Source organism: Musa acuminata, chromosome BXJ3-5 (assembly GCF_036884655.1).
Source record: "Musa acuminata AAA Group cultivar baxijiao chromosome BXJ3-5, Cavendish_Baxijiao_AAA, whole genome shotgun sequence".
NCBI lineage: Eukaryota > Viridiplantae > Streptophyta > Magnoliopsida > Zingiberales > Musaceae > Musa > Musa acuminata.
Genome location: NC_088353.1, coordinates 36,379,252 through 36,403,431, shown reverse-complemented (window position 1 = coordinate 36,403,431; position 24,180 = coordinate 36,379,252). Strand labels below are relative to the sequence as shown.

General features: G+C 40.5%; 3 protein-coding genes and 1 long non-coding RNA gene across 7 annotated transcripts; 2 read left to right on the top strand and 2 right to left on the bottom strand.

The window, feature by feature from the left end:
- Positions 1 to 607: 607 nt before the first annotated feature.
- Positions 608 to 1,967, bottom strand: LOC135638182 (uncharacterized). The gene has a single exon (XM_065151175.1). The coding sequence runs from the start codon at positions 1,720 to 1,722 to the stop codon at positions 739 to 741; it is 984 nt and encodes a 327-aa protein (XP_065007247.1). The 5' UTR covers positions 1,723 to 1,967; the 3' UTR covers positions 608 to 738.
- A 3,178-nt stretch (positions 1,968 to 5,145) lies between these two features.
- Positions 5,146 to 7,612, bottom strand: LOC103985768 (transcription factor bHLH111). Of its 4 annotated transcripts, none has more exons than XM_009403591.3 (7): positions 6,984 to 7,612; positions 6,371 to 6,890; positions 6,154 to 6,273; positions 6,001 to 6,072; positions 5,852 to 5,917; positions 5,713 to 5,751; positions 5,146 to 5,635 (listed from the first exon to the last, which is right to left on the bottom strand). In XM_009403591.3, exons 1-7 carry the CDS (start codon positions 7,283 to 7,285, stop codon positions 5,555 to 5,557), a joined length of 1,200 nt encoding a protein of 399 aa, XP_009401866.2. In that variant the 5' UTR covers positions 7,286 to 7,612; the 3' UTR covers positions 5,146 to 5,554. The 4 variants fall into 4 exon arrangements, with proteins under 4 accessions (XP_009401866.2, XP_009401865.2, XP_009401864.2 ...); XM_009403590.3 differs by having other exon boundaries at positions 5,146 to 5,616; XM_009403589.3 differs by having other exon boundaries at positions 5,146 to 5,622; positions 6,001 to 6,066; positions 6,984 to 7,611.
- Positions 7,613 to 12,082: 4,470 nt separating this feature from the next.
- LOC135638625 (uncharacterized) lies at positions 12,083 to 18,941 on the top strand. The gene is made up of 3 exons (XR_010496682.1): positions 12,083 to 12,830; positions 17,403 to 18,295; positions 18,416 to 18,941. It is a non-coding gene; the product is annotated as an uncharacterized LOC135638625 (long non-coding RNA).
- Positions 18,942 to 20,636: 1,695 nt separating this feature from the next.
- Positions 20,637 to 23,512, top strand: LOC103985966 (myb family transcription factor MOF1). The gene is made up of 6 exons (XM_009403818.3): positions 20,637 to 21,065; positions 21,146 to 21,222; positions 21,297 to 21,333; positions 21,471 to 21,612; positions 21,738 to 22,119; positions 23,049 to 23,512. Exons 1-6 carry the CDS (start codon positions 20,936 to 20,938, stop codon positions 23,328 to 23,330), a joined length of 1,050 nt encoding a protein of 349 aa, XP_009402093.3. The 5' UTR covers positions 20,637 to 20,935; the 3' UTR covers positions 23,331 to 23,512.
- The last annotated feature ends 668 nt before the right edge of the window (positions 23,513 to 24,180 follow it).

The window sequence follows — 24,180 nt, the reverse complement described above, 5'->3', positions numbered from 1 at the left end:
CAAGTATCCAACCTTCTACCTTATCACTTCTACAACCTATAATGTCTTTCCCATCTTATTATTTATAAGAGAAGAAAATAGAAAATATATAACATTTTGGATGAACAACAAGTCTCCACTCATAACGGGTGATATCAGACATTTCTTATCAAATGAAAAAAATAATCATACTTATATTGTAGATGAATACTTTCAAGATGAGAGTTGATGGAAACAAATTACATTTCAAAGATGTGAAAAGAAAAAGGATTGAACCGAATCACTTTGGATTTATAGTGAACTCCAGTTGATGTTTTAGGGTTACCATGTGGTAACATCATACACAATTAGCATCTTATCTTTTAGATCGACAATAAAATGAAAGAAGAAAATAAATGAGAGAATATTGTAATAATTATTATCTTACAAAAAAAAGAAGAGCATCATGCACAAAGAAAAAATATCAACATCATGCATAAAGAAAAAAGATTATTTTACAAAAATTTATAGGAATCTTACCTTCTCAAAACTAAGATAGATTAAAAAATATTTTAAGCAATAAAAAAATCCATCATAGTCTAACAAATTTATTCACTCTCATCTATTTATATTAATCTAAATCTTTATCTTTTGTTTCATCTAATCCTAACTATTTAAATTAATCTTATCAACGTGAACATAAAAAAAATAATTCGAATTAACTAATCTTCTATTAGACTAAACCATTTGTATCCGAATGTATAAAGAAAACGAAGGCGACTATATGCTGGGTGAAAATAAATGGTGGATCGGCACCCATAGCGGCGGCGAGACTCGGGAGAGTGAGACCCCATCATAGTGTGGGGTGATGCAACCATCCACCATGCTATAGATCCCCGTGTCACGTCCGCTTCCCGGTGCGCAGCAAGTCTTGAACTCGCTTAGGTCATCGGTGAAGTAAATGGAGTCCTTTTGGCATCCCACCAGCTTTGATGCCTCCACCGATATCGAGTTGTTGAGGCCCAAGAACAGCGACCGCCCTCCTAGGCTACTCACCTGCTGCAACTCGCCGTTGGAAACGCTCAGCTTGTAGACAACGAAGCTCTTTGTGTTGTATGTCGGCTTTGGCGAATACCTAAACACCCGCACCACGTACAGTAGATCGCCCGATGATTCCACCAGGTATATTTTCCGATGGGTGTAGTCGGTCATGAGTTGCTTCGGTTTGGTCGATATGAAATGCACCTGCCGCCGAGACACATCCAACACCACCACGTCCCCTTTCCAGTTGACCACGTAGAATTGGCCTTTGTAGAACGAGGCATCCAAGTAGGGACACCAATTGCAGCTTACTGTAGTCCATTGATCGTCGCCAACCTTAGCATAACCCAGCTTACATCCGATGCCGTAGAACGCCACCACGAGGCAGTCCCGACCAGCGGAGGGGCTTGACGACAGGCAAACCTTGGTTACAAAAAGAGAACGCTTGCGCTCTGGTGACCGGTTGCAACATTGACTGAAGGATGTACCGAAGGCGTATAGCGAAGGCAGCTCTACGCCGCCTCCAGTAAAGATGTTCACGAGATGCATCCTTGAGTCTTTGCCGACCGTCGCGATCCAACCGGCGTAGGAGCCACAACAGAATCTTCCTTGACATTTGGGCACGGGGAGCTCGTAGATTCTCTTCTTGGAACAGCTATAGAAGCGACGACAAATGTTGCTTCCCGAGGAGAGGGGGAAGTCGATCTCCTCCTCTGCGAGCATCAGCCAAGGGAGTTGACGTGCCAGAGAAGTTTCTTCCTTCACGATCGACCACCACGAGCGGCAGACGGCTGAGAATCGAAGCAAGTTGACGGCGTTGGGATGGCTCGGTGGTCGATGTGGAGATCAGACCATGGTCGCCAAAGCTCTGAGCGAAGGGATGGCTCGGTGCTGCAACAAGAAGTAGCCAAGCAGCTATGGCTGGACCTCCTCATCTCTTTGAAAGTCAAGCATGAGAAGTGACACATCTCGTCATCACCATACAATTTAGAGAGAGAGAGAGAGAGAGAGAGAGAGAGAGAGAGAGAGGCGGAAGTTGGAAGCCTTCAGGTCTACTTGTTCCTATTCGAAAAGAACTCAGAAACTTCACGGCTGGTAGGAGTAGCAGACTTCGTGGAAGCCAAATCCAACACGTTATGGGAATCAAAGAGTTGTAAGTTTTGGGTCTCTATGTATATTCAGGATTATAGTGCCCACATTTTATAGTTCATTGACTAATTAGGCTTAAATCATTGCTTAAAAATAATTAAACCTAAATTACTAATATTATATATATTAATAATTAAATTATTTTCGATATAGGGTAAATGGCTAATTATAGATTATCCATGTAATTTGACTTTATTTTTTCTCGCACTGAAAATACCGTAAGGTTTACGACTGAGTATATGCAGTATTTTCATCAGAAAAGTCAATGACATGAAGAGAAATTGAGTTAAATATTTTATTTTTGTAAGTCTAAAGATCTTAATATAACTTTTAAAAATGTCAAGATCAGATTGATAAGGATAACTAATTACAAGGATAATCTATAATTAGCCCTAGGCTAACCTTCGAGGGTATTACAATGAGTCGAATATTATATTTTGAATGTTAGCATACTAGTAATTGACTTTGATTGCTATATGATTATAATCTCACGAAACAAAAACTATCTTACCATCAAAATCATATGTGAGCAAAATTATTTTACTACATACTCAATTTCAAAGTTAGTTTAGAAACATAATAATTAGTTCTGTTCGCACATTTTGTTTATTGTAACTTAGACATTACTACTTATTATAACACTACTACCCGAAGTATTCAACATATAACACTCCAATGGCAATCATAATAAAGTACTTTTAAATATATTAAACATACTACACAATGCAGTGAAGTTAATTTTACTCTCTAAATTAAATAGCTATTGTAATTAAATTGCATCTAAGTTTTGATAGTGATTAACAAGAGAATGTTACAATTCTCTAAACCATGATTCCACTGTCTATTCGGGCTAATTATAGATTACCCTCTATAATTAGTTATCTTCAACACTCCAATCTATATACTTTCAAAAGTTATATTGAGATCCCTATGCTTATAAAAGTGAAACATTTAATCTCATTTCTACTTATGTCGTTGTCTCTATTGATGGAAAAACCATAAGGTTTAGTACTAAGTACTAATAACTTTGCCTCACTTCGATTTAAAATGGAGATACTAAAGATAGCTAATTACTTGTAATTACATCCTATAATTATAAGTATGATCTTAAATTTTGGGGATGTTACAAGCATGATCTTGATATAAGTCTTTAAGTTTTGTTGCAATATGAACAATTAGAGATTTTGTGATGCAGAATAATTGATGAATTTATATAAGATAAATTTTTTATTATAAAGATCTTATTCACTTCATATATAGATATTTGAGAAATTCATAAGTATCGCCATTTTTTATAAATATCTCACTAGGATGTTTGGATGTTTATAAATATCCCACTAAATTGATGGATCAAGGCAAATATTTCTGAGTATCCCTTAAGCTTAGGTGTAAAGTTTATTTTGTAAAAAGTACTTTCTTGAGTTGTAAGGTTTATTCTATGTAAAAAAGGAAATGCTAATGTTTAATCTTAAACCTTCTAAAAAAAAATTACAAGAGTAATTAATATTTTTTCATTGAAGGTATGATCGAGATAATAAAATTTGTATCTCTGTAGTATTTTCATAAAGAGATGGAGAGTTGACATTTATAAGAAAGATCCAACCCCTATAATGATTTGTATCTCTATAATATTTTGATCGATCTATCGCATGGAGAAGCGAGTTCAAATATTTTACTTTCATACGTATAAGAATATTAATATAATTTTCAAAACTAGAAGTATCAAGATGTCAAAAATAACTAATTACAAAAGATCAAGATCAGGACTTCAAGACTGCTGCATCATTTATAGATGGTCTCGTATCGTTCCATTTTATGATTGCACCTTCAAAAGAGTCACGTCGTCAAGACGATTGCGCTTTCAAGAGCACATCTTCAGCATGGTAGTCTTGGTAAGACGACCATGTTTGTTTCCCAGGTCTCTGCTTCGTTAAGATGGATGTACTGCTCCAAAAAGATCACACCTTACCAAGATGGCTATGCCCAAGATGAGCGTACCATCAAAACGACCATGCCATCTAGACAACCACATCGTCAAGTCGAGCGCGCCTCCAAGTTTCGTGCTTCGTCAAGATGGTCATCCCTTCAAGGCGATTCCAAGTCTTTACTGGCTACAACAGTACTTGTGTCCCCATTCACCGTACCCGCCTATGATACCCGGAGGATCTGCCTTCTTCCTCACCCCTCGGATGCCAGTCATGGCTTCGTCCATCGTTTGCGGTTTCATCCGCAGGCCGCGACGTCATCACCGCCCGAGGCTTCGGCAGCCGTCCGTTGTATCGTCGCCGCCCGAGGTCACTGCTGCCTGCGTTGCGCCGTTGTTGCCGCTACTGTGCTGCCTTGGCGGACACAACTGCTGCCAAGTGAGTTGTAATAGCTTTAGTCAGAAGGCCCACAGGTGGGACCGTAATGCCACCAAGCTTATCAAAATATTTAATGCCTCCCCAGATGAACTGATGCCCTGTTCTTGTTTCCCCTCTTCTAACTCTCTTTGTTATCTGCTCTCAGTTTAATCCTATTAAGTAGCCACTCTTCAAAGAGAAAATAAGAATTACGAAAAGTGACTTTTTTCTTCATCTTTTGGTCAGATTTTTATGCTTTTATATTGTTTGATACAGTCAAATTTGATTGACAAAATGACTTCAAGAGATTCATCTAACTTGACATATTTTTGGAGAATTGTTTCATAATAAGAAATTTTATGTAGAAAATGGTTTATTCATCTAACTCTTATGTTGTGTTTGTATTAAACACACACACACACATATATATATATATAGATGATTACTAGAATGGTAAAAGATCAAGACTTCAGAACGTTGACTTGGGTTGAAATCTTGAGGGGGAGAAATTAACCTTTTTTGAGTTTTGCTGTGATAGAGAAGGAAAGGGCGTGGAATTCTGACCTTTGTGGGTTAGAATCGATGAGCCTCCTGAAGAGGAGATCGGAATTAACTTGAAGGGGAGAAGGAAGGAGATAGAGATTGAAATGAAGTAGATAAGGAAGGAGAGTTCTTCACTTCATTGAAATGAAACATAACATTAGAACTGATCTATTCTATTTATATTCAATCTGAGTTCAATTATCTGCCTAAAGAAGTTCGTATTCTGACTCCCTGCAGTTGCTTATCCCGACCACCATCTCAAGAAGATCATCATAAAAATGCATCAGAGTCATCAGCTTCAGCTGGTACATTGTCCCTCTCAAAGTCATTCTAGACTCTCCAAATCAACTATCATCTTCACATAATAGTTTCAACATAATTGCTGCTTCTCCGATAGATCCAATCAAAGAAAGCTTCTTTATCTGTACAAACAGCTTCTGTATGTTGGCATCCAGTAGTCCGGTCTGTTGCTCTCTCGATGGACTTGAGGGATGGAAGCAACGGGAACCAAGCAAAGCCCTCTACTCCTCAGATCGTACTTCGCTTCTGCCTTCTCCTTCCTCTCCGGTTCTCCCCATGAATTCTGCTCCTGAAATGGACCACTACAAGATGAGCTATCAATGGCCTCTGTAAGAACTATATAGGATACTTATCTCTCTCTCTCTTTACTCTTTGGTACCTTACTAGCACTTGATTTCAGGTATGGTGCACTTAGCAACTGCATGAGCATGACCAGAGTTATTATCAGACTGATTCCTGCAATTTAGAGCTACGACTTGTATTGTTGAGCTTGAATCTCTAAATATTGGAGATGTTACCTGTACTTGCTTCTGTAAAACTGTGATGCAAGTGATGGTTTCCATTAGCACAGAAGCTTGATCTGTCTGATAAATGTCAGAAGAGAAGGTTGGATGAGTCTGTGGCATTTATATCTGCAGTTGAACAATCTGGTGGAATTGGTCTTTACCTTCCCGAATGGTGACACAAGCTGCTGCAGAGCACTCACCTTTGCTGCTATCTTTACTTTGGGCTCCTGCAACTGATTCCAACATCAGAACGTTACCTTCCAAGAACTTTGCTACTGAAAACCCCACAAACAAACATGTCGTTGTTGACTGACCTTTTGAGATGAAACCATGGAGCCGTCGGGCTTCGGCTTCTTGAGGTGTGTCTCTGAACTGTCTTCGGATCTTTTCTTCTTCCCTTCAGTTGCCCTACTGACCTTGCCATTGCCTGTTATCTGAAACGACGAACGAGGGTTTTACCTTGAAGCAGCAATGTTCGATCAATGGGAATTACATGAAGGACAGAAGAATTAGTGGGTGGGTGGAACTCACCGTTGAGCTTTGGCACCTGTTTCCGTCGCACGAATCCGAGCCGTTTACAGAAGGCTTCATGTTTAAGCATCCGGCAAAAGAGATTTGGTCCGACAGATTTCTCCTGTTCGACCATGGCATATCGGACTCGTCGAGGCCGATCGGCCTCCGAAAGAACGGCGTGTCTGTTCCTTTCATACTGTGGTCGTAAGATGGGGGATAGCTTGTACTGTTTCCTCCTTCGTGCTTGGCACGCGAAGCATCGGAGGCCGAGTGGTGAGCCACCGGAGGACGACGATCGATGGAAACTGCGCATGTCGATGGTGCGATGTACTGATGTAGTTGTGGGTTGGGAGGAGAGATGGACCAGTTGGTGACCAAATCTGACAGGTTATTTGGCAGTCCATCGCAGCTACTTAGATGCTTCTCCAAGCAGTTCAGCGAGGATGGACTCAGTTCCCAACTGGAACTCAGCACTTCAAGAGAGCTCTCTCCGTCTTCATGGCTGCTGCTGCGAGCCTTCCCGTTCGTTCCGACGTTTCTGAAACATCCAAACCTACCTTTTTAGTTCAAGAAGAAGATGAATTCGTTCCACCGATAGTAAGCTCAATCAGAAGGCTACAGCCACACTTACAGTAGAAGTTGGCTCCATGTATGGTTCTCCACCGGCGCCCCCACGAGTTCAGCGGATGAGGAGTCCATGCTGAGGGCAGAGTGGGTGGATGCATTGGTGAACGACGTGGTGTTGGAGATCGACGACCTATCAGCGTCATCATACGACGACGAGCTGGCGTGGACATACCCCTGCGGCAGCGGCCACCGCCTCATGGTATTCCAAGAGGAGAAGGGGCTCGCGTGGATCTCCCACCAGTGGCCGGCCGCCGTCACCGAGCTGGCCACCGAGGCCTCGGGGCCTTCTTCAGCCATGGCATGCATGCTTTAGCTGGAGACTTGGGTTTATAAGTAGAGAATAGCCATTCAAAGAGAGATAATGGTACTCCTGCGACACGAAATTAAGGGCTCGACGACTCACGAAAACATCTCCGAATATAGAGATAAGTATGTGGACATCCAAAACAATTGTGGCAGAGTGGGAGATGGAGGAGGTGGGACAGGGGAAGTGTGCAGAACTCGTGTTCTTCCCACTTAGCTTGTGAGGAATTATTATCGCAGGTTGGAAGGGGTCCATGAAGGTGTTAGCTCCATCGGGTTGTAGGTGGTGTTACATCTCTTTCTCCCACCCAACACACCTAAGGGAGAATATTATTAGCTTTCCATCCAACATCACTAATCTGATCTTTCTAACCAGTGTGCTCAGTTAAACGAAAATGATAACCATGAATAGCTGTGTTAATCTGATCATTGGTGTGGCGTACCTGTTGATGCCTTTAACCTTTTACTGTTGACAGCTTCAAGTGTTTCACATATATATACTTCCATTTCCTCTGAAACAAGAGATGGAGTTGAACTGCTTCCTTTACGAAGCACGTACTTGTACGTGCATGGGTATGTATGTTTATTATTGGCACGCAGACATTGCCTTGAGATGGAGTTGAACCTAACTAAGAAACCCTATCACAACCCAAAGTAAAGAAGCGAAGTACAAGATTGGAGTACGATTGACCGTTTGGTATATTACCACTCGCTCCAGGAATTCAAGAACAGCCTGGAAATCTGATGGTGCAAGTGCAGTTTTCCATGAGAAGTGGAGAAAGAAAAAGGCACGTCCAGAGAGAGCAGAAGAATCTAAGTTGAAGGTGAGGTGGTAGCTGAAAGGAGTGCAAGAATGATGCCGTATAATCCAAAGATCACTCCGAGTTCTCGTAGCAGCAAAATTATGGCACAAGAAGAACAACCTGCAAGCTTTGGAGATGAGTGACACTAATGACACTAATGACAGTCTTAACTCTCGCTAAAATTCATGGACAGAAGGACAAGATTTGCTGCAGAATAATACAACATAATCTCACCACAATCTAGTTATAGTCATCTCTGATGTTTCCTGCCGTGGAAGAACAGAGAATGAGACGAAGAAATGGGAGAGAGCTTTGAAGCTGCAGAATTCCTTCATGGACCAAGTGGCAACCATGGAGGGAGCAGAGCTTAGTGCAAGATGATGCTCCAGTTGGCCTCGCTTCGTTCACCTAGTCAATGTCCCCTACCAGAGGAACAAGTGTGACTCCTCCATTTCCCTTCATCACCCCATCAATCCACAAAGCAAAATGCTCAAAGTTAGGGGCAGCTTTTTTTACTTACTTTCATGCTAATATTCGCGAAGAACATCGAACCATGGGGGGATGATCAGTGAGCCCTAAAATCATAACTTGAGCATATGTTTATCTAAGTGTAAACCAAATTGATTTCTTTCTTTTCAATCTTTATATTAAGCAATGGCATGGCTAGGAAGTGGTCATAATTGAGTGGTGGCTTCCCACCTCAACCTTAGGCTCCCTGACATCTACTTCCACTAGAACTCGCTTTCAGACACTTGCAAGCTTCTGTCTCTCTCCAAAGGCAGTTTTCAGAGCCAGGGTTTCCAGCTTCTCCATCATCATCCACATGCATCGGTGCCCTAAATATTTTGTTAGAAGACAAAAGCCAAGCTGACTCTATTAATCACATCAGTTTAATGCAAGCCTTGAGGATGACTATAAGCTTGAACACCTCTGCACATACATTTCATAAACTAAACAAAAAGGAATGTTGTAATATGGACGTTGATAGAGAAATAATAGTGTTGCCAACTCACTCTGCCTCTAGCATGCGGAAGCAACCTAAATAAAGGGATGGGCAACTCCCACTAACCTCAGTAGCCACCAACAAGAGAACAATCCATCGACCCTTACTAAACCCCCGAAAAAAGGCTAACAAGGCTCATTTCTCGCCTTCCGTCCACTGACATCCTCAATCACAACTAGGGGAAGACTCGCATGCACAAATTAAAACTCGACGATATGGCTCGACTTTTCCAGCTTCTCCTTCCAAATGAACAGCACAGAGGGCCATCTTTGCTTGTCCCGAATAGGCCAATAACCCAAGCAAAATATGTCATCGCGATCATTCTATCATGATGCTTTGGAGGATATATCCATTAGCTGTCACCATTAATGATCACCGAAACAAGGTAAGGAGCACCGTAATTCATTATCGGCTTCATGCCATTAACCACTCAAGTATAAAAGCCAAAGCCCCAGAGCCAAACAAGGGCAAGCAAGCTCCACTTATACTCTTATGAGCTTTACTAAACTCTCTTTACTTCATCACATTACTAACTAAAGCATCGGAGGGGTCGGGTTGCCACTATTAATGATCACCCAAACAAGATAAAAAGCACCCTAATCTGTCATCGACTTCACGCCACCAACCGCTCAAGTATTAAAGCCAAAACCCCTGAGCTAAACAAGGGCAAGCGGGTTCTACCTGTACTCTCATGAGCTTTCTTAAACCTTCTCATTCTCAATACTACTGACTGAAATATTGGAGGGGTTGACTCACGACATCCCTGACGTTGACATTTATGCAAGACCTTAGCACTGCTAAGGTGTTTATCAGGAAGATACAGAGCACCCTTTGGACAGCTTCAGATCAATATAGGCCAACAACACCTCAGGAATCCATCTATCACTTCGACTTCTCACCCATGTCATACCCTTGAGACCCACATGGACCCCTCTAATGGACCGACACCTTCAAGACTAAACCAGGTCTTACTGATTCTCCAAGGCAATAACAAACGTAAACCCATCTCTCTCTCTCTCTCTCTCTCTCTCTAGTGTTCCACAATGGCTTGATGATATATATTGAGCATGCATAGCTTGCACTGCAGTGTGCATGAGCTGCTTGCATGGTGACTTGAAAACCATCTCATATTTGTCGAAGTTTGCATGACAATGATCAAGTTTGTTATGTTAGATCGACAAGTGGCAGCGTCGTCCCTCTAAAACATTTGCATCCATCCATGTCAAGCAATGGCTTTAGCAAGATAAACAACACAAAATCTCTCACCATCGCACCAATCCCTCGGCACATTAGGGCAAATTAATGCAACCAAAAGCCTAATGAGGCCATTATCTTCCTCAGTGGAACCCTTTTGTCGTGTAGTTCGAGCATTAAAGCTTGGGGAGCTTCACCCAGAGATGCACAACTGTCCACTGCAAGAGGTAGGAGGAAGAGACAAAGGAGGATCATACAGCAATAAGCACGCGAGACCTTCCAAAATGGAAAAGCTACACGACATATGAAATTAAGAGCAGGGGGAAGAGGAGAAGGTGTTGTTTACTTAATCACCAGCAACATAAGGAGAGCTTTATTCTAACACATGTTGACCCTGGTTTTAGGGTTTACAAAGCCTTTCTTTTGCTCATCACTTTGCCATTGGAGAAAGCATGGAAGGAGTTGTTTATCTCTGCAACCTTATCTTTTCAAATGCCGACTTCCCACTAAGGTTGGTAGGAGTGGGAGCTCCATGTAGGGTTGATGGAGACAAGAAAGGCTTCATGTGTGAGCCCGGTGGTGGTGGTGGTGGTGGTGGTGGTGTATGAATAGTGTTATTGTTAAAGGAGCTTTAATAGGTGGGATGACATAAAGGTGTGGATGTGGTGGTGAGATGATGAGGTGGACTTTGGGCTGAAGAGGGATTTGATGGTCTCAAGTGCATGGGTGAAGTCTGAGGGGAAGAAAGTCAAAAGGTCAAGTCGACATTTGGAATTGGAGTGATGAGTGCAATTAGTTTGCTCAAATTGATTAAGCCATCTATTGATTATAAGGGATTAACAATTTCCCATATCAGTATCAAATGTGTATATAAATACAAATTTGTGTGGCAATCCAAATTTCTCCAAATTTAGTGATTTTTGAAATTTTCTCATATTATTTTATATATGCTATTTTAGTTCATATATGTTAATTGATCATTAGCATAATGATGTTAAATATAAATTGATACTCATACCCCTTTTCAAAAATATTGAAATATATGATAGGTTAAATAATTGATGAAAGCAAAATAGAATATATTTCTTTTAGGTATTATAAAGTTTTAATATTAGTTAATGATTAATATTAGTTAATATAAGTGGGCTGAGCCTTTTCCTCTTCCGCTCTGCTCATTAAAGCTCAGAGGCTAAATTGAGCTGGGCATACACTCTAGAAAAGCCCAGCCCAATGAAGCACGCATATCCCCTTCCCTGAGCGTCTTTTGCGATGATTAATTTCGGCTCGGGCTAATTATAATCACTTTAAAAAATTATAATATTTATGTTTATAAAAATAAAATATTTAACCTTATTTATTCTAGTGATTGATTTTATTGATAGAAAATATAAATCGAATCAAAATTATTTTTTTATCATTATTTATATGTCATTAGTGATATCGATAAGGTCGACCACTACGTCGTTCTCGTCGATCACCACCACAATACTTACCCACAATATCATCGTTTATTATTATTATTAAAATTATCTTTTTATTTATATTTTTCATGTCATTCATATAGGTATTGTCACATATTATATTTTTTATCGGTAAAATTTAAATATATATTTTTTATAATCATAAAATTTTTAATATAATTTTTTTAAGTTTAAGGATGAGATAGAAAAGAGCATTAATTAAAAAAATAAATATAAATTTTTTAAATCTAAAAATCCGGAGGCTAAAAATGGTAATCAGCCCTCTTGGCGTCACCGAGCTCGACAATGGCGAGCAATGTTCCCGCCATCGAGGCACGCCTGCATACGCTCCTACCGTCCGTTGCTGTCTTTGGTTGGCATCATCAGCGGAGCAGATTTCGAAACCCTAATCGGCAGCCCCTCCCTTTTCTTCGACTACCTCGTGGGCCGATGACAATAATGCCGTGGCCCGAGGTGCCGCCCTGGACCCGTTCAAGTCCTCTTGCTCCTCGGTGGAACGTCGAGACCCACAAATCGGTCGTAGAGGGCTAGCGAGGAGGTAGAGGGGGATGAAGACGGCAGAGAGAGTGAGACCAAGGTCGACGACCCGGCCCTACCATCTCCGGCTATCGATTCCTCACCCACGTTAGGAGCTCTAGCAGCGGTTTCACCGCAGGATCGGCGGAGATGCTGTTGCTCCCGACATCTTTGGGGTTGGCCGTGAGGACGACGCGGAAAGGAGGTAGTTTTCTAAGCAGCGGGAATTGGAGAGGGCGGAAAAGCTGGAGGAGGCAAAGCGGGATCCGGAAAAGAGGCTCATAGTCTCCAAAAAGCATTCTTGTAAGGCTTCCATCAGCAGACTTTGTGGGCGTGAAGGTCCATGATGTGTTGAAGGAGAAGAGGAGGCAACAGAAACATGCTTAGAAATGGAAGGAGATACTCAAGAACACAGAGAGGTTAGGGTATATGGAGAAGAGGGATAAGAAGCTCTTGTGCCCGGGGTTCAAGAATTGCGAAGTGGAATATGCCAAAGAAAAAACTGTTGCATGTACAAATTGCCCATGGTTTTGAAGTCTAATAAAGAAGAGGTAATGCAGGCTTTTTCTTGTCTTTCTGCCATGTTATCTGGCAAGTTTCAGCATTTAACAGTGGATCCAAGTCAGTATTGTTATTAGCTAAATGAATTCGTGTCTGTTTGGTTATTATTGAAAAACTGATGCCAGTTCTAGTATTTACCTAGAGTTAATGTACTTTCTTAACCTGCAGTAGAAAAGATTCAAAATTTTTATTTTGTGTGACTTCTAGTGTTCTTGGTCTTGCTATGATATGTGGGAATATATATGGAATTAAAAATTACTTTCTCCCAATACAAAAAATTGAATGTTCTGTTGTAAATACTCAAGGCATGAGACCTTCGTACCATTGAATTCCATTTTTGTGTAGCTTATCTTTTGTGATTATAAGTTGATTGAGTCTCTTGCCATGACATGGAAGTGTTCAATTCGCAAGCAGCAGGAAGGTGTTGTTATGTTAAACTTAAAACTCATGTTTTAGACTTGTGATACCCATTAGTGAGTGAGGCCTGGAAGTAGAAGCTTTATACATGCGGCGAAGCTAGAGAGAGGTAGCGAATATGGAAATAGCTACTTAATCTTTATAAATGATTATCGTTGGTCATCGTTCTGATTCCAAGCATGGATGCCGAACCATTTTGTTAACTTGTATGTTCACTAGTCCACCTTGGCTTGCAACGGTTCCTGAGTCAGAGAAAACCAGGGAGGACTTAAACAAATGGCATTGGGATGACCAACTTCTATGGATTTTTGCCTCTAATGGTGAGAGTAGAAAAGGAAAACCCTGGGGAAACATTTGAAGACAATCGATGAGGTATTCATGGAGGACTTATTCTTCTTTTTCTTTCCTTTTTTTCTGATCTGGTTGGTCTGGTCTGCTTGCATAATTTGGCACACTGGTTTTCACTGGATCTATACCAATACAATTAGGGGCTGGGCATGGGTCCAGCACTGGTATTTGATACCTTGGTTTTAAGTGGTCTGTAAAGGTTCCTGACAAGGTTCGTCGTACCGTACCATACCGGCGTTTCGACCCGAGCTCGGTACCGGTACGGTACGGTATATCGCTCGGTACACCCAAGTGTACCGAGCGGTACACTCACGTGGACTGAGCAGTGTTACTGTACAGTACTCGATACGGTACGGGACGGTCCGCGTACCGCTGGCCTATCGACCGGTACGTACCGCCCGTACCGGGCGGTACAGTCCGGTACGGCAAACCTTGGTTCCTGAGAGTTGTTTTATTTTTTCTATAGCTTATAACACACTATGTTTATAGTCTAGAGGAACTTTACTGTTTGCCCCAATATGATTATTGTATGCCAAGAAGACGATACCTTATGCAATCAAACATTTAAATCCATCCATACAGATATTACATAAAATATCATAATTGTAGTTACATCTTTCTCAAATAACCACATTACATGAACAATTGAGCTCTCTGGTTATGCAAAATGTTGGCAGTTAGAACCAATTTTAGTTTATTATTCTAGCCTAAGATTTTAAGTTGTTTTTGGAATTGTTATATGAAATTAGGAATACTTGGCTATCATTTATTGTCAACGATCCTCTCTGCTTGCTTATGATATGCGGATGAATAAAATCGAGCTATTGCATTTATTGTCAAGGAGACACTGCAGTGGTGCTGGCCAATGGTTAATGAGATTCCATTTTATCTTAGCAGTACTATAATAGCAGTGTAGCAAATTGTCAAGGAGACACTGCAGTGGTGCTGGCCCACGATTAATGAGATTCCATTTTATCTTCTTCTTTTCTATTGTTTGTTCCCTCTTTCTTTTTCTTTTTCTCTCTGTTGACTTGCAAACTATACCTAAACAATTTGCTACACTGCTATTATAGTACTGCTACAGTGTCATGATAAGTTTCTATAGTACTATTTCTAGTACATTAGCTTTGCTATAGTACTGGTTATAGTGCTTTTCTTGTACCTTTTATATTACTGCTATAGAGTATCTATTGCAAAAAAATTTAGCACCATATTTTATTTTGTTTAAACTTTAAAGTTCGTTATCAGGTCTACTTTGATTAGTACTCCATCTCTCACAGAACCCTCCTCCATCCTGAAAATTTAACTAAGAAAGTCCAGCACAACCTTTCCAATCTTCCTCATGTATCTTGACTTGCATAGAAATCCTCTGTTACACTTTTATCTTGCATCGTTTGTGAATCCAAATTTTAATTTAGTATTACTCTACCAAAATCCTTGTTCTTCCTTTATAGTCATGCCAACGCTTGTGATTTTAGTAGCTTTTTTTAAGGCTCCCTTTCAGATGTCCTGTTTATTAGAGTTAGTTGATGTCTATATGAGTTTTATGTTGCACATCTCTTACGGTGAACACAAATAGTGATTGTCTTTTATGATACCATTAGTTTATCTATAAAACCCTAGCTTCTAAGAATTTTCTAGTGAAAGCTTGGTGATTGTTGTGATTTACCTCCCTCAGCATGATTGGTGCCTTTAGTTTTCTGCACTTTGGTGAAAATGCTTTATGCTGTTATGCTAACATTAAGCATACACAAGACACTAGTTTTTCTTTTATAAATTTCACTGGACTATTGGATATATGTGGTAACATTCTTTTGCATAGCCAAGAACCTAGTATGTCTTATATTAGTGCCTGTAGTGAACCAGATGGTCCCTCATGTGCTTCCATTTGTTTATCATAGCAAGACTATCGATCATATGTACCAGCAATAAATGGATGCATATATGTGGTGATATGGTGTATGAATACAGTTATGCCAAGAAAGTAGAGATCTCTCTTTTGGCTTGTTTCCAAGACTGGAAGGGAATCAGCAATGGTCACATTATATTGTGGTAGATACAGATGTTTGGATATAGGTTGGTAGATACAGATGTTTGGATTTAGGTCTTAGTGTTATGACAAGTTCCAAAGCATCATGTATTAGCCATGGCATGTTACTGTTCCTCAGATGTGCTGAAATTGAAAACTTCTGATCATGTGACAAGAGCCATATGTGGATTGATCAAGTCCCTGCAGGTACATTTCACATTGTACTGTGCAGGATGAACATAGACACACAGAGTATGAGTGACAACCTAATTAAACTGTGCTGTTCATAGGTTACATAGGTGGGTATAGTGCCAGTAAACTACCATAAATTAAATATATACTGTAGTATAATACTCTATCCAAACCCTAGGAGAAAAAGAAAAGATAATATTAATTATACCTATTATACATATCTGGTTGTTTGTTGCCCAGTATAAGCCGACAATAACTCAGATCATCGATTGCCAAGTCAAATCACCATTATTGATATGAGATCAGTCAAATTGGTAAGTAAGCACCATAAAGGAAGTCATGTGATGATGAATTTTTTCTCATACACCTGTTGTGAAATAAATTGACAGACATTTCTGAAAGTATAACTCAATTAAAGAAATTTGTGCCATATTAGGTGTAGGTTTATTCCTGTCAATGGTTTTCTCCTTTATTATAGACACCATGATCACTCTATTGTTCTCATGTAAAACTGGAAAACTATAGTTTCTTATTCTATTTTCTCCATTGTTAAACTGTCACCTTCTCTTTTACCAACTCTGGCTTTATATATGATGACAGCTATTTTAACTGCTTTGCTGATATTGAAAGCTAATGATGTTTGTGTTCAATAATGAAAGTCAGCAGAGCTCATGGAATAATCATGATTTGCAACACCAAATAAATGTCTGCTATTTTAAGAAACATTTATATTTCATTGACCATCTTTTTTCTGAGATAGTTGTGTATAACTACTGTGGTTTAGATTACTAATTATTAGTTGTTGTCTCATACAAGTTAAAATGAAACGACCACCCCTCATTTGTTTTGCAAGATCTTTTCTTATCCTTTTTTTTTTTTTGTGAACTTAGGAGTCTGGATTTCAAATTTCAAGGACACCATCTACAAGGACCAAAGAAGGGTTTGTCTCACCAGATAACCTTGACTCAGATAAAGCTGACTTAATGTTGTTATTTGGAGCATTGAGCAATCCAGTTTCACTTCAGACACATATGAGTAACTTATGACTTGAAGAAAATCAATCAAAAAATTAATGTAGTTAAGGAACAAGATGCAAAAGATTAATGTGGTTGAGATGGGAATGTTGAGGTAGATATATGTGATTAATAGAAAATATATTAATAAAAACTATTGTCATCAGTGAATAATTAGGTGCGATGATGAGATGAAATGATTCAAATTAATGGTGTCATAGGAGGTAGAGGAAGACCTAAGAAAACTTAGTTAGAAATGATAAAGAGATATTACCTCAAATGGAGCCAACACCAGAAGAAGATTCATGCACTCAACACTAAATAGTTGCGGATTACTGCTTATTGTTGTTGTTTGTAATACAAAGAAAGAAATGTTTCAATTGCATTAAGCCAAATTTTATGGTTTACATGACAGTTGCTATTGAGCTTTGTACGAATTTCTCTTGGCAGTTTTGAGAGATACAATCTGAAAATATGAATGACTCCAAAAAAAGTCTCGGCAGCATTGCAAATGTCTATCTGCACCTACTGAATTTCTGATTAGTGTGGTTTACTGCCTGCAGAAATCCATTGGCCCCATTTCCAGCAGCATCTAAAAGATGGTCAGAATCATTAACAATATGCGTCGTCATGTGTACATCTGACGATGCCCATGGAAGGTGATGGGTGGTCCTGAGAACTTGTGGCTCTGATCCTGCTTTGTGGTCCACATGTTGTTGCTTGTGTTGTTTATGAAACAACAAATCAGTACATCAGTTGCTCAGAAGGACATGTAATTTTATGTAGTCATTCTTGCCTTTCAGAACTGTCCTATGGCAATTTTTTATCTCAACAAACACTCTCTACCCTTCTCATCTTCCTCGTTATCCAACTAATTCCTCCAAACAGAGAAAAGTCATTGATCCTCTTTGAACGTTAGATGGTAGTTCCTTGGTTTAATCACTTGAACACAATCTTTTGTAACCTTGAACATTATCTGAACATGTTATTTCTTTTGAAGTTATAGTGGTTGGATATTCTGTGAACTGCCAAATAGTGTCTTACTAATTGATGATTTAGCAGGCAATATAGGGAATTTACCATGATTGAAGTCAACTCAATAGAATTTGCCATGGTCAGACATCATGTAGCCATTCTGAAGTAACAATAGAATGTTATCAGACTACTTACTTGTCTTTAAGTCGATTCGATAGTGAAGTGGTGCTTCTATCTGTTGCTCTGCGATTGAATAGCTTTTCTCTTGGATGTGTCTTTGCCTGGATGTTAAGCATACCATTGATGGTTGTTGATGGCTGGGAACAGCAACCTGTATACTGTTTCATGTCTCACTGATGTTTTCTGTGGTTGTTTAGATTCAAACAAGAACAGCCAAAGACAAAGCAGATAAAGGTTGATATCAAGTGTATTGATTTCACCAAATGGGTTATGCCAGAGGACAAAGCAGGAAGGCCAACAAGTAATTACTGTTAAACCAGTTTTATTAGGTTATATTTGATTTAGGAAGCTTCCATTTAGAACCACAGTTTGCTCATTTCCTTGTATGCTTTTTGACTGATTCCATGAAGATTGGCTACAGGGGGAAGAGGACAGCAGCATGAATGCACAATGGAGGACAGTCTTCTGAGCTGAGCTGAGCTGAGGCGAAGTCATGATGGCATTGTGGCGGTGGGGAGGAGCGGATTGCAGTGGCGTTCCTTTCGTTCCCACTCCGGGCAAAAAGCTTTGAGCCTTTGCTGTCGGTCTGTGAAAGCAGAATCGCAGAGAAGACACGAAGATGAAGGCAAACTGGTTTCCCGCTGCATGCACTCGACGATTTGTCGTCGTGGGGTCTCCTCGAGCCTCAGTGCCATGCAACGTGCTCTTCCATGTCTCTCGCCGGCCAACCTCTGAGAACTCTCTCTCTCTCTCTCTCTCTCTCCCACATTGCCATCTAATTGCTATCATAGCACCAAATCAGAATGATAAGTAGCCTTGTAGAATATTTCCCCAAACTGCATATGATTAAGGTCTTCCTACTATAAACAATTGTCGCTTCAAATACTATCTTGATTTTGGATATTTGTCGTTTTACTTTTTCTCTTTATACATTTATTTACTTGAGCATGAAAAGGAACATTGGCTGATGATCAATTTGACGTTAACAACATCATCGGATGGATTGGCAGCAGCTGCGACAATTCTCCTTTTGATTTGTTTTCCCAGCAATAGCCTGCATCCGTCCTGCCCACCATCACTCCCGTCTGCAGCAACTCCCATCATTCCTTCTGCTGCTGACCCCTCTTTAATGCCGACAAAAAGAACTATGCTCTGCACAGATTTAGGTTCATGGAAAGAACACCCAGCTTTCCTTTTTTCCCTCTCTTTTCTCTTTTCTCTTTCTCTCCTTCGTTTTAATTAATATGTCGAGATTCCCAGCTCAGTTTACTTGTTTCTCATGGCTCCCTTTAATGTCATTTAACACCTCTTTGATACATTTATGTATGTATATACACGCATATATCTATCTATCTATCTATCTATCTATCAGTAATTTGAGCCTCTTGGCAGAAACTATTTGTCCAGGGCAGTTCAAGGGCTAATGTCAGGGTTGGGTTGCGAAACCAGAGAAGGCATCTTCTTCTTCCCTTGTTTCAGAAAAGGAGGTTGGAGTACAGTCCTATCAACCTATCTGCAATGGATTCAACATGGTTGGCAATCAACAGTGATGCAGTTGCTGCTCTAATCCACCATGTGAGACTGCCCATTCAACGGATAAGGTAATGAGTTGATGAGCTAGATTTTGCTGTGGTTCACCCTTGGTTTCGGTCTCCTGCATGCATGCTTGCATGCAGTTCATGTTGCCCGGTGCTCCTCCCATACCTATCATGAACTTACAAGATGATGGATAGAGAGACATCCAAACTAAAGCTGTTCCATCTCATTATTATTATTATTCCAGTTTGCTTTCTTTTACCTCTCTCCTAACATTTTGCTTTCTCAGTGAACAAGCTATAGGCCATAAAGAGAAGACCTCACAGCTCCGAAGTCCACAAAGTCCAAAGACCTTGGCACCAACCCTACCATCCCTTTCTTTATTAGGTCTGCCCAATTCTGCAAGGAGGCAGGAAGAATTTTCAGAAGTAGCCAGCGACTGACTAGGCTTTGAAGTACTCAACTGAAAAGAAACCAATGAATACTTTTTGCCTCTTTGTTCGGTTCTATTCTTTCACACAATGTCTCATGTGACTGTGCTACAGCAGCATCCACCCACCATCCTTCCCTATGTTACAACACAACACCTGTGTGAACTCAGCTTGGTTTCCAAAAAGTTATTGCTGGTTGTGATTGATTTCAAAAGGCCAAGACACCAATTTAACTGTGTAACAATGTTGTGCTCCCAGGCCTGCCTTGTAGGGTTTCAGGACTTGGTGGTGAAGTCAGTTCATAGTTTATCCCAACAATGGATAGGCACCCACACAGTTGACTTTGTGACAAGAAAGATATGAGGTTTGACACATTCAAAGCATTAGTAGTATAATGAATCTGATAGAAAAATCCTCTCACTCAAAACCAGAAAGGGATAGAAAAGGGCAGTTCACAACACAAAAAGAGGCTTGAAACCAGAGTGGTAAAGAAATCCTGTGTTCAGAGATTCTATAGCTGTTCTCTTGGCTGCACAAATCTCTCTCTCTCTCTCTCTCTCTCTCTCTCTCTCTCTCTCTCTCTGTCCTGCCATTGCCCTATCCCTGTCCCTTGTGTGGTGAGTCAAAAGTTCTGCCCGGGTGCAATAATCATGTTTATTTGGAGGAAAGTGTAGTGAAACCCTCTCTTTTCAGGTGGAGGAATAGAAAGCATATCATAGACAGCCCAGCAGAAATTTTTTTGTCTTCTCTCTCTCTCTTTACTCATTAAATCCTCCTAATAATGTCTGCTCGTGATCTTAGTAATCCTCGACAGTCCCAACGATGTTTAGATGCCCGATGTTGTCAATGCTTATGTTTTATGCACATGGTTTCGTCATGATCTTGAATTGTGCATGCTTTTTCCCTGTTAATTCTTCTATTACAAGCTATAAATATGTTCCAAACCTGCGAGGAAGAGAAGACAAGTGAGCGAGATGGGAGACTTTGGGAGAAATAGTGGTGCGGTGAGACAGTACACAAGATCTAAGGTTCCTCGGTTGAGATGGACTCCTGACCTGCACCACTGCTTCGTTAAAGCCATTGAAAGGCTTGGAGGCCAAGAGAGTATGGCTTCCGCTTCAATCATCGATGAGTTCTTCCTGTGGTCTGCCTGCCTTCCTCATTGCTTTCCTCCTTGTCTGCAGAGGCCACACCGAAGCTCGTGCTTCAGATGATGGATGTCAGAGGTTTGACTATATCACATGTGAAGAGTCATCTCCAGGTAGGATTCGATCTTCCAATGCATCTTTTGATCTCTTCATGGTTTCTGATATAGAAAGGTATGGTTCTGTTCAGATGTATAGAAGCTTGAGGAATGACATGGGCAGGCAAGGTAAGATGATGTGCCTTCTTCTATCTTCTTCTTGCCATAAACATTTGTGTCCCACTGTAATTTCTTCTTCCTTCCCTTCACTGCTGGTATGAGGTGGGAAGAAGCCTAACACACTATCTCAACTTGCTTGTCATTAGAATTGCAAGCGAGAAAGCACCTGTGCTTTGACAATGATGGCAACGGTGATGAGCCAAGTGATGATGCTTCATGCACCGACTCAAAGCCCACTACGGAGTTCCAGTCTCGGTTCCTGTACGCTACTCTCCCTCCTGTGAAAAGGTTGGCAAGCTATCGTCGAGCTTTTTGATCTCCACTTCCAACAGTGACCGTCACATTGTGAACAGATTACCGAGTCATCTTCTCAGCACACTTTGCCCTAATCTTTGCTCATCCCTTACTAATAGACAATGTAGCCAAGGCGTGGTGGAGAGAGTCACCTCCTGGTCCTGCTATGACACTTGCATGCAAGCCTTGGGTGTCGAGGGTGGAGCACAGGAGCAAGGCCTCTGGTGGCAGAAAGATGCTGCTCCCACCAAGGCCTTTCATCATCCAGCTCCCAAGCTCAAAGTTCCAGGATCTAACAGACAATGCAACCAAGGCGTGGTGGAGAGAGTGTCCTCCTGGTCCTGCTATGACACTTGCATGCAAGCCTTGGGCATCGAGGGCGGAGCACAGGAGGAAGGCCTCTGGTGGCATAAAGATGCTGTTCCCGCCATGGCCTTTCATCATCCAGCTCCCAAGCTCAAAGTTCCAGGATCTAGGGCAGAAGAACCCATCCCTTTTCAGGTAAATCAAAAGGCGAGGAACAACCCTGCAATCCCAGTGTTCTTCACACTGTAAAGCTTTTCTTCCTGATCCTCGTAGTGTTCTTTAGCTTTATCATCTCCTGCAGTGACTCTTTCTTGACCATCTTGCTTAAGTTTCCTTTGTTGATCTCTTGACATGACCATGACCTGCAGTGGAACTTGGCTTTTCACTGTTCTTTTAGAGGGAGACTGTTGCCCCTACATGTACTATATACCCTTTATGACCACAATATTCTTCCTGATTTCATTCTTGGTTTCTAAATCTAAATGCTAATACCAACTTCCTGCATTGCATTTCTGTTAGTATGTTGGATCATTATTATACTTATGCAAAGGCATCCACATATCTGTAATCCAAAAGGATAAAGACACACAAACACAACAAGCTATGTAAGTGAACTACAGTGAATGTGCTGCTTAAAAGATGTACATTGGAGTCCCACCTATGGTAGATTTGTCATGTATAATTATGATAGACAAGTCAGTCTATGGTTAGACTATAATGATTGAGTAATAGAAAGAAATCTTATTGGTAGTCACAGCATGATAATTTAATTCTGTCATAATTTCACTTAATTCAACTTTTAACCTATCTAAATCTTTACTAGTAGTCATAACTATGAATATGATGGATGACCACAAAGGAAGTGATATGACTATGTTATGCTCCTCGTGACTTCCCAGCTCTGAGTAAAGCAAAGAGGACTAACTGTAATCAGTAAAATCTAAGCAAATAGATTACCTCCAATCTCCCATTTCCTTTTTCTTCTTCTTCTTCTTCTTCTTCTTCTTCTTCTTCTTCTCTTTGTAAGAGTTCCTTGAAGCATGATTGAACATTGAGTGAAAGGCTTATCATTCATGGAAGTGTTATTCAACCAGTTTATTTGACTTTTGAAAAGCTGATGACAGGCCAACATTCTAAATCACAAGCAGCATTGCCAAAAGAGCTTCAAAGATGGATTCTACAAGTGCCCAGCAATCAACGAGGAGACATTGGAAGGTGAAGAACCCCACGACTGTTCGTTGTCGCTGTCCTTATCGTTGTGTTCCACTCCAAGGAGCGCCGTGGCGAGCAAAGCAAGTCTTGGCTTCTTTTCTTCCTCAGGTAGAAGCATTACTGAATGCTCAGGTTGCTGTGATGGTGGCCAGAGAGTTAATTTGGAGCTCTCCATGTCTATCTGCGGCTCTTAAAGAGAGCTACTTGTAGATCTGTATCTTCACCTCAGGCTCACCCTGTTGTTTGTGCCATTGCGAGACAATGGTTGTATTGGAACACATAGATGGATTAATTGGAGCTACTGAGCTATTAGAACAGCATACTTGCCAAAAAGCTACTGCTGTGAATGGTGGCTGCATTTTTACTGTGTAGTGTTTTGCTACATTTTGGTTGTATTATCTCTTTCTCTAAGAAATAAAACATTATATTTCTGTATAACAACACAACCTCACCTTCATGCCAGTCTTTTCTCACTAATTATAGTTTCTACACTGTTTTGTTAGTCCCTACCAAAAGTGTTTTGAGTAGGTTCAGATCCTTTCTTTACTACATAGTAGCACTCATTTCAATGTGTGATCCACATCTATCCCACTTTGAGAAACTTTGAGATGAGTGCACGCAATTGATCACTCATAAATTCACTATGTGAGGTAGGATGTATGCCTAGTATTCACATGTATTACAAGGCAATTAAGACAAGCAGGAAACAAAAAAAATGAAGAGTTGAAATACTTCAAAAGCACTTCAGAAAACATGGATAAAGGTGTCAACACAGTTTAGGTTTTAGGGTTTCTTGGCACTGTGCCAAGAGCTCTGATCATGTCATTAATCATTGGAAACCATAAAGAGGGTTTTCAATCATTCTACATTGCCCTACTCAGAAGTAGTGTTATGTTCTGAACCAGAATAGAATCATTGGTCAATTGCTGATACTGTTCTACCACGGAAGGTACACGAAGGTGCTCAAGAAAAGCACTCCCATCTTCCACATCAACCTTGCTGTCTTCCAAGTATTCAAATTCTATAGTCAGTGCGAGCTATAAT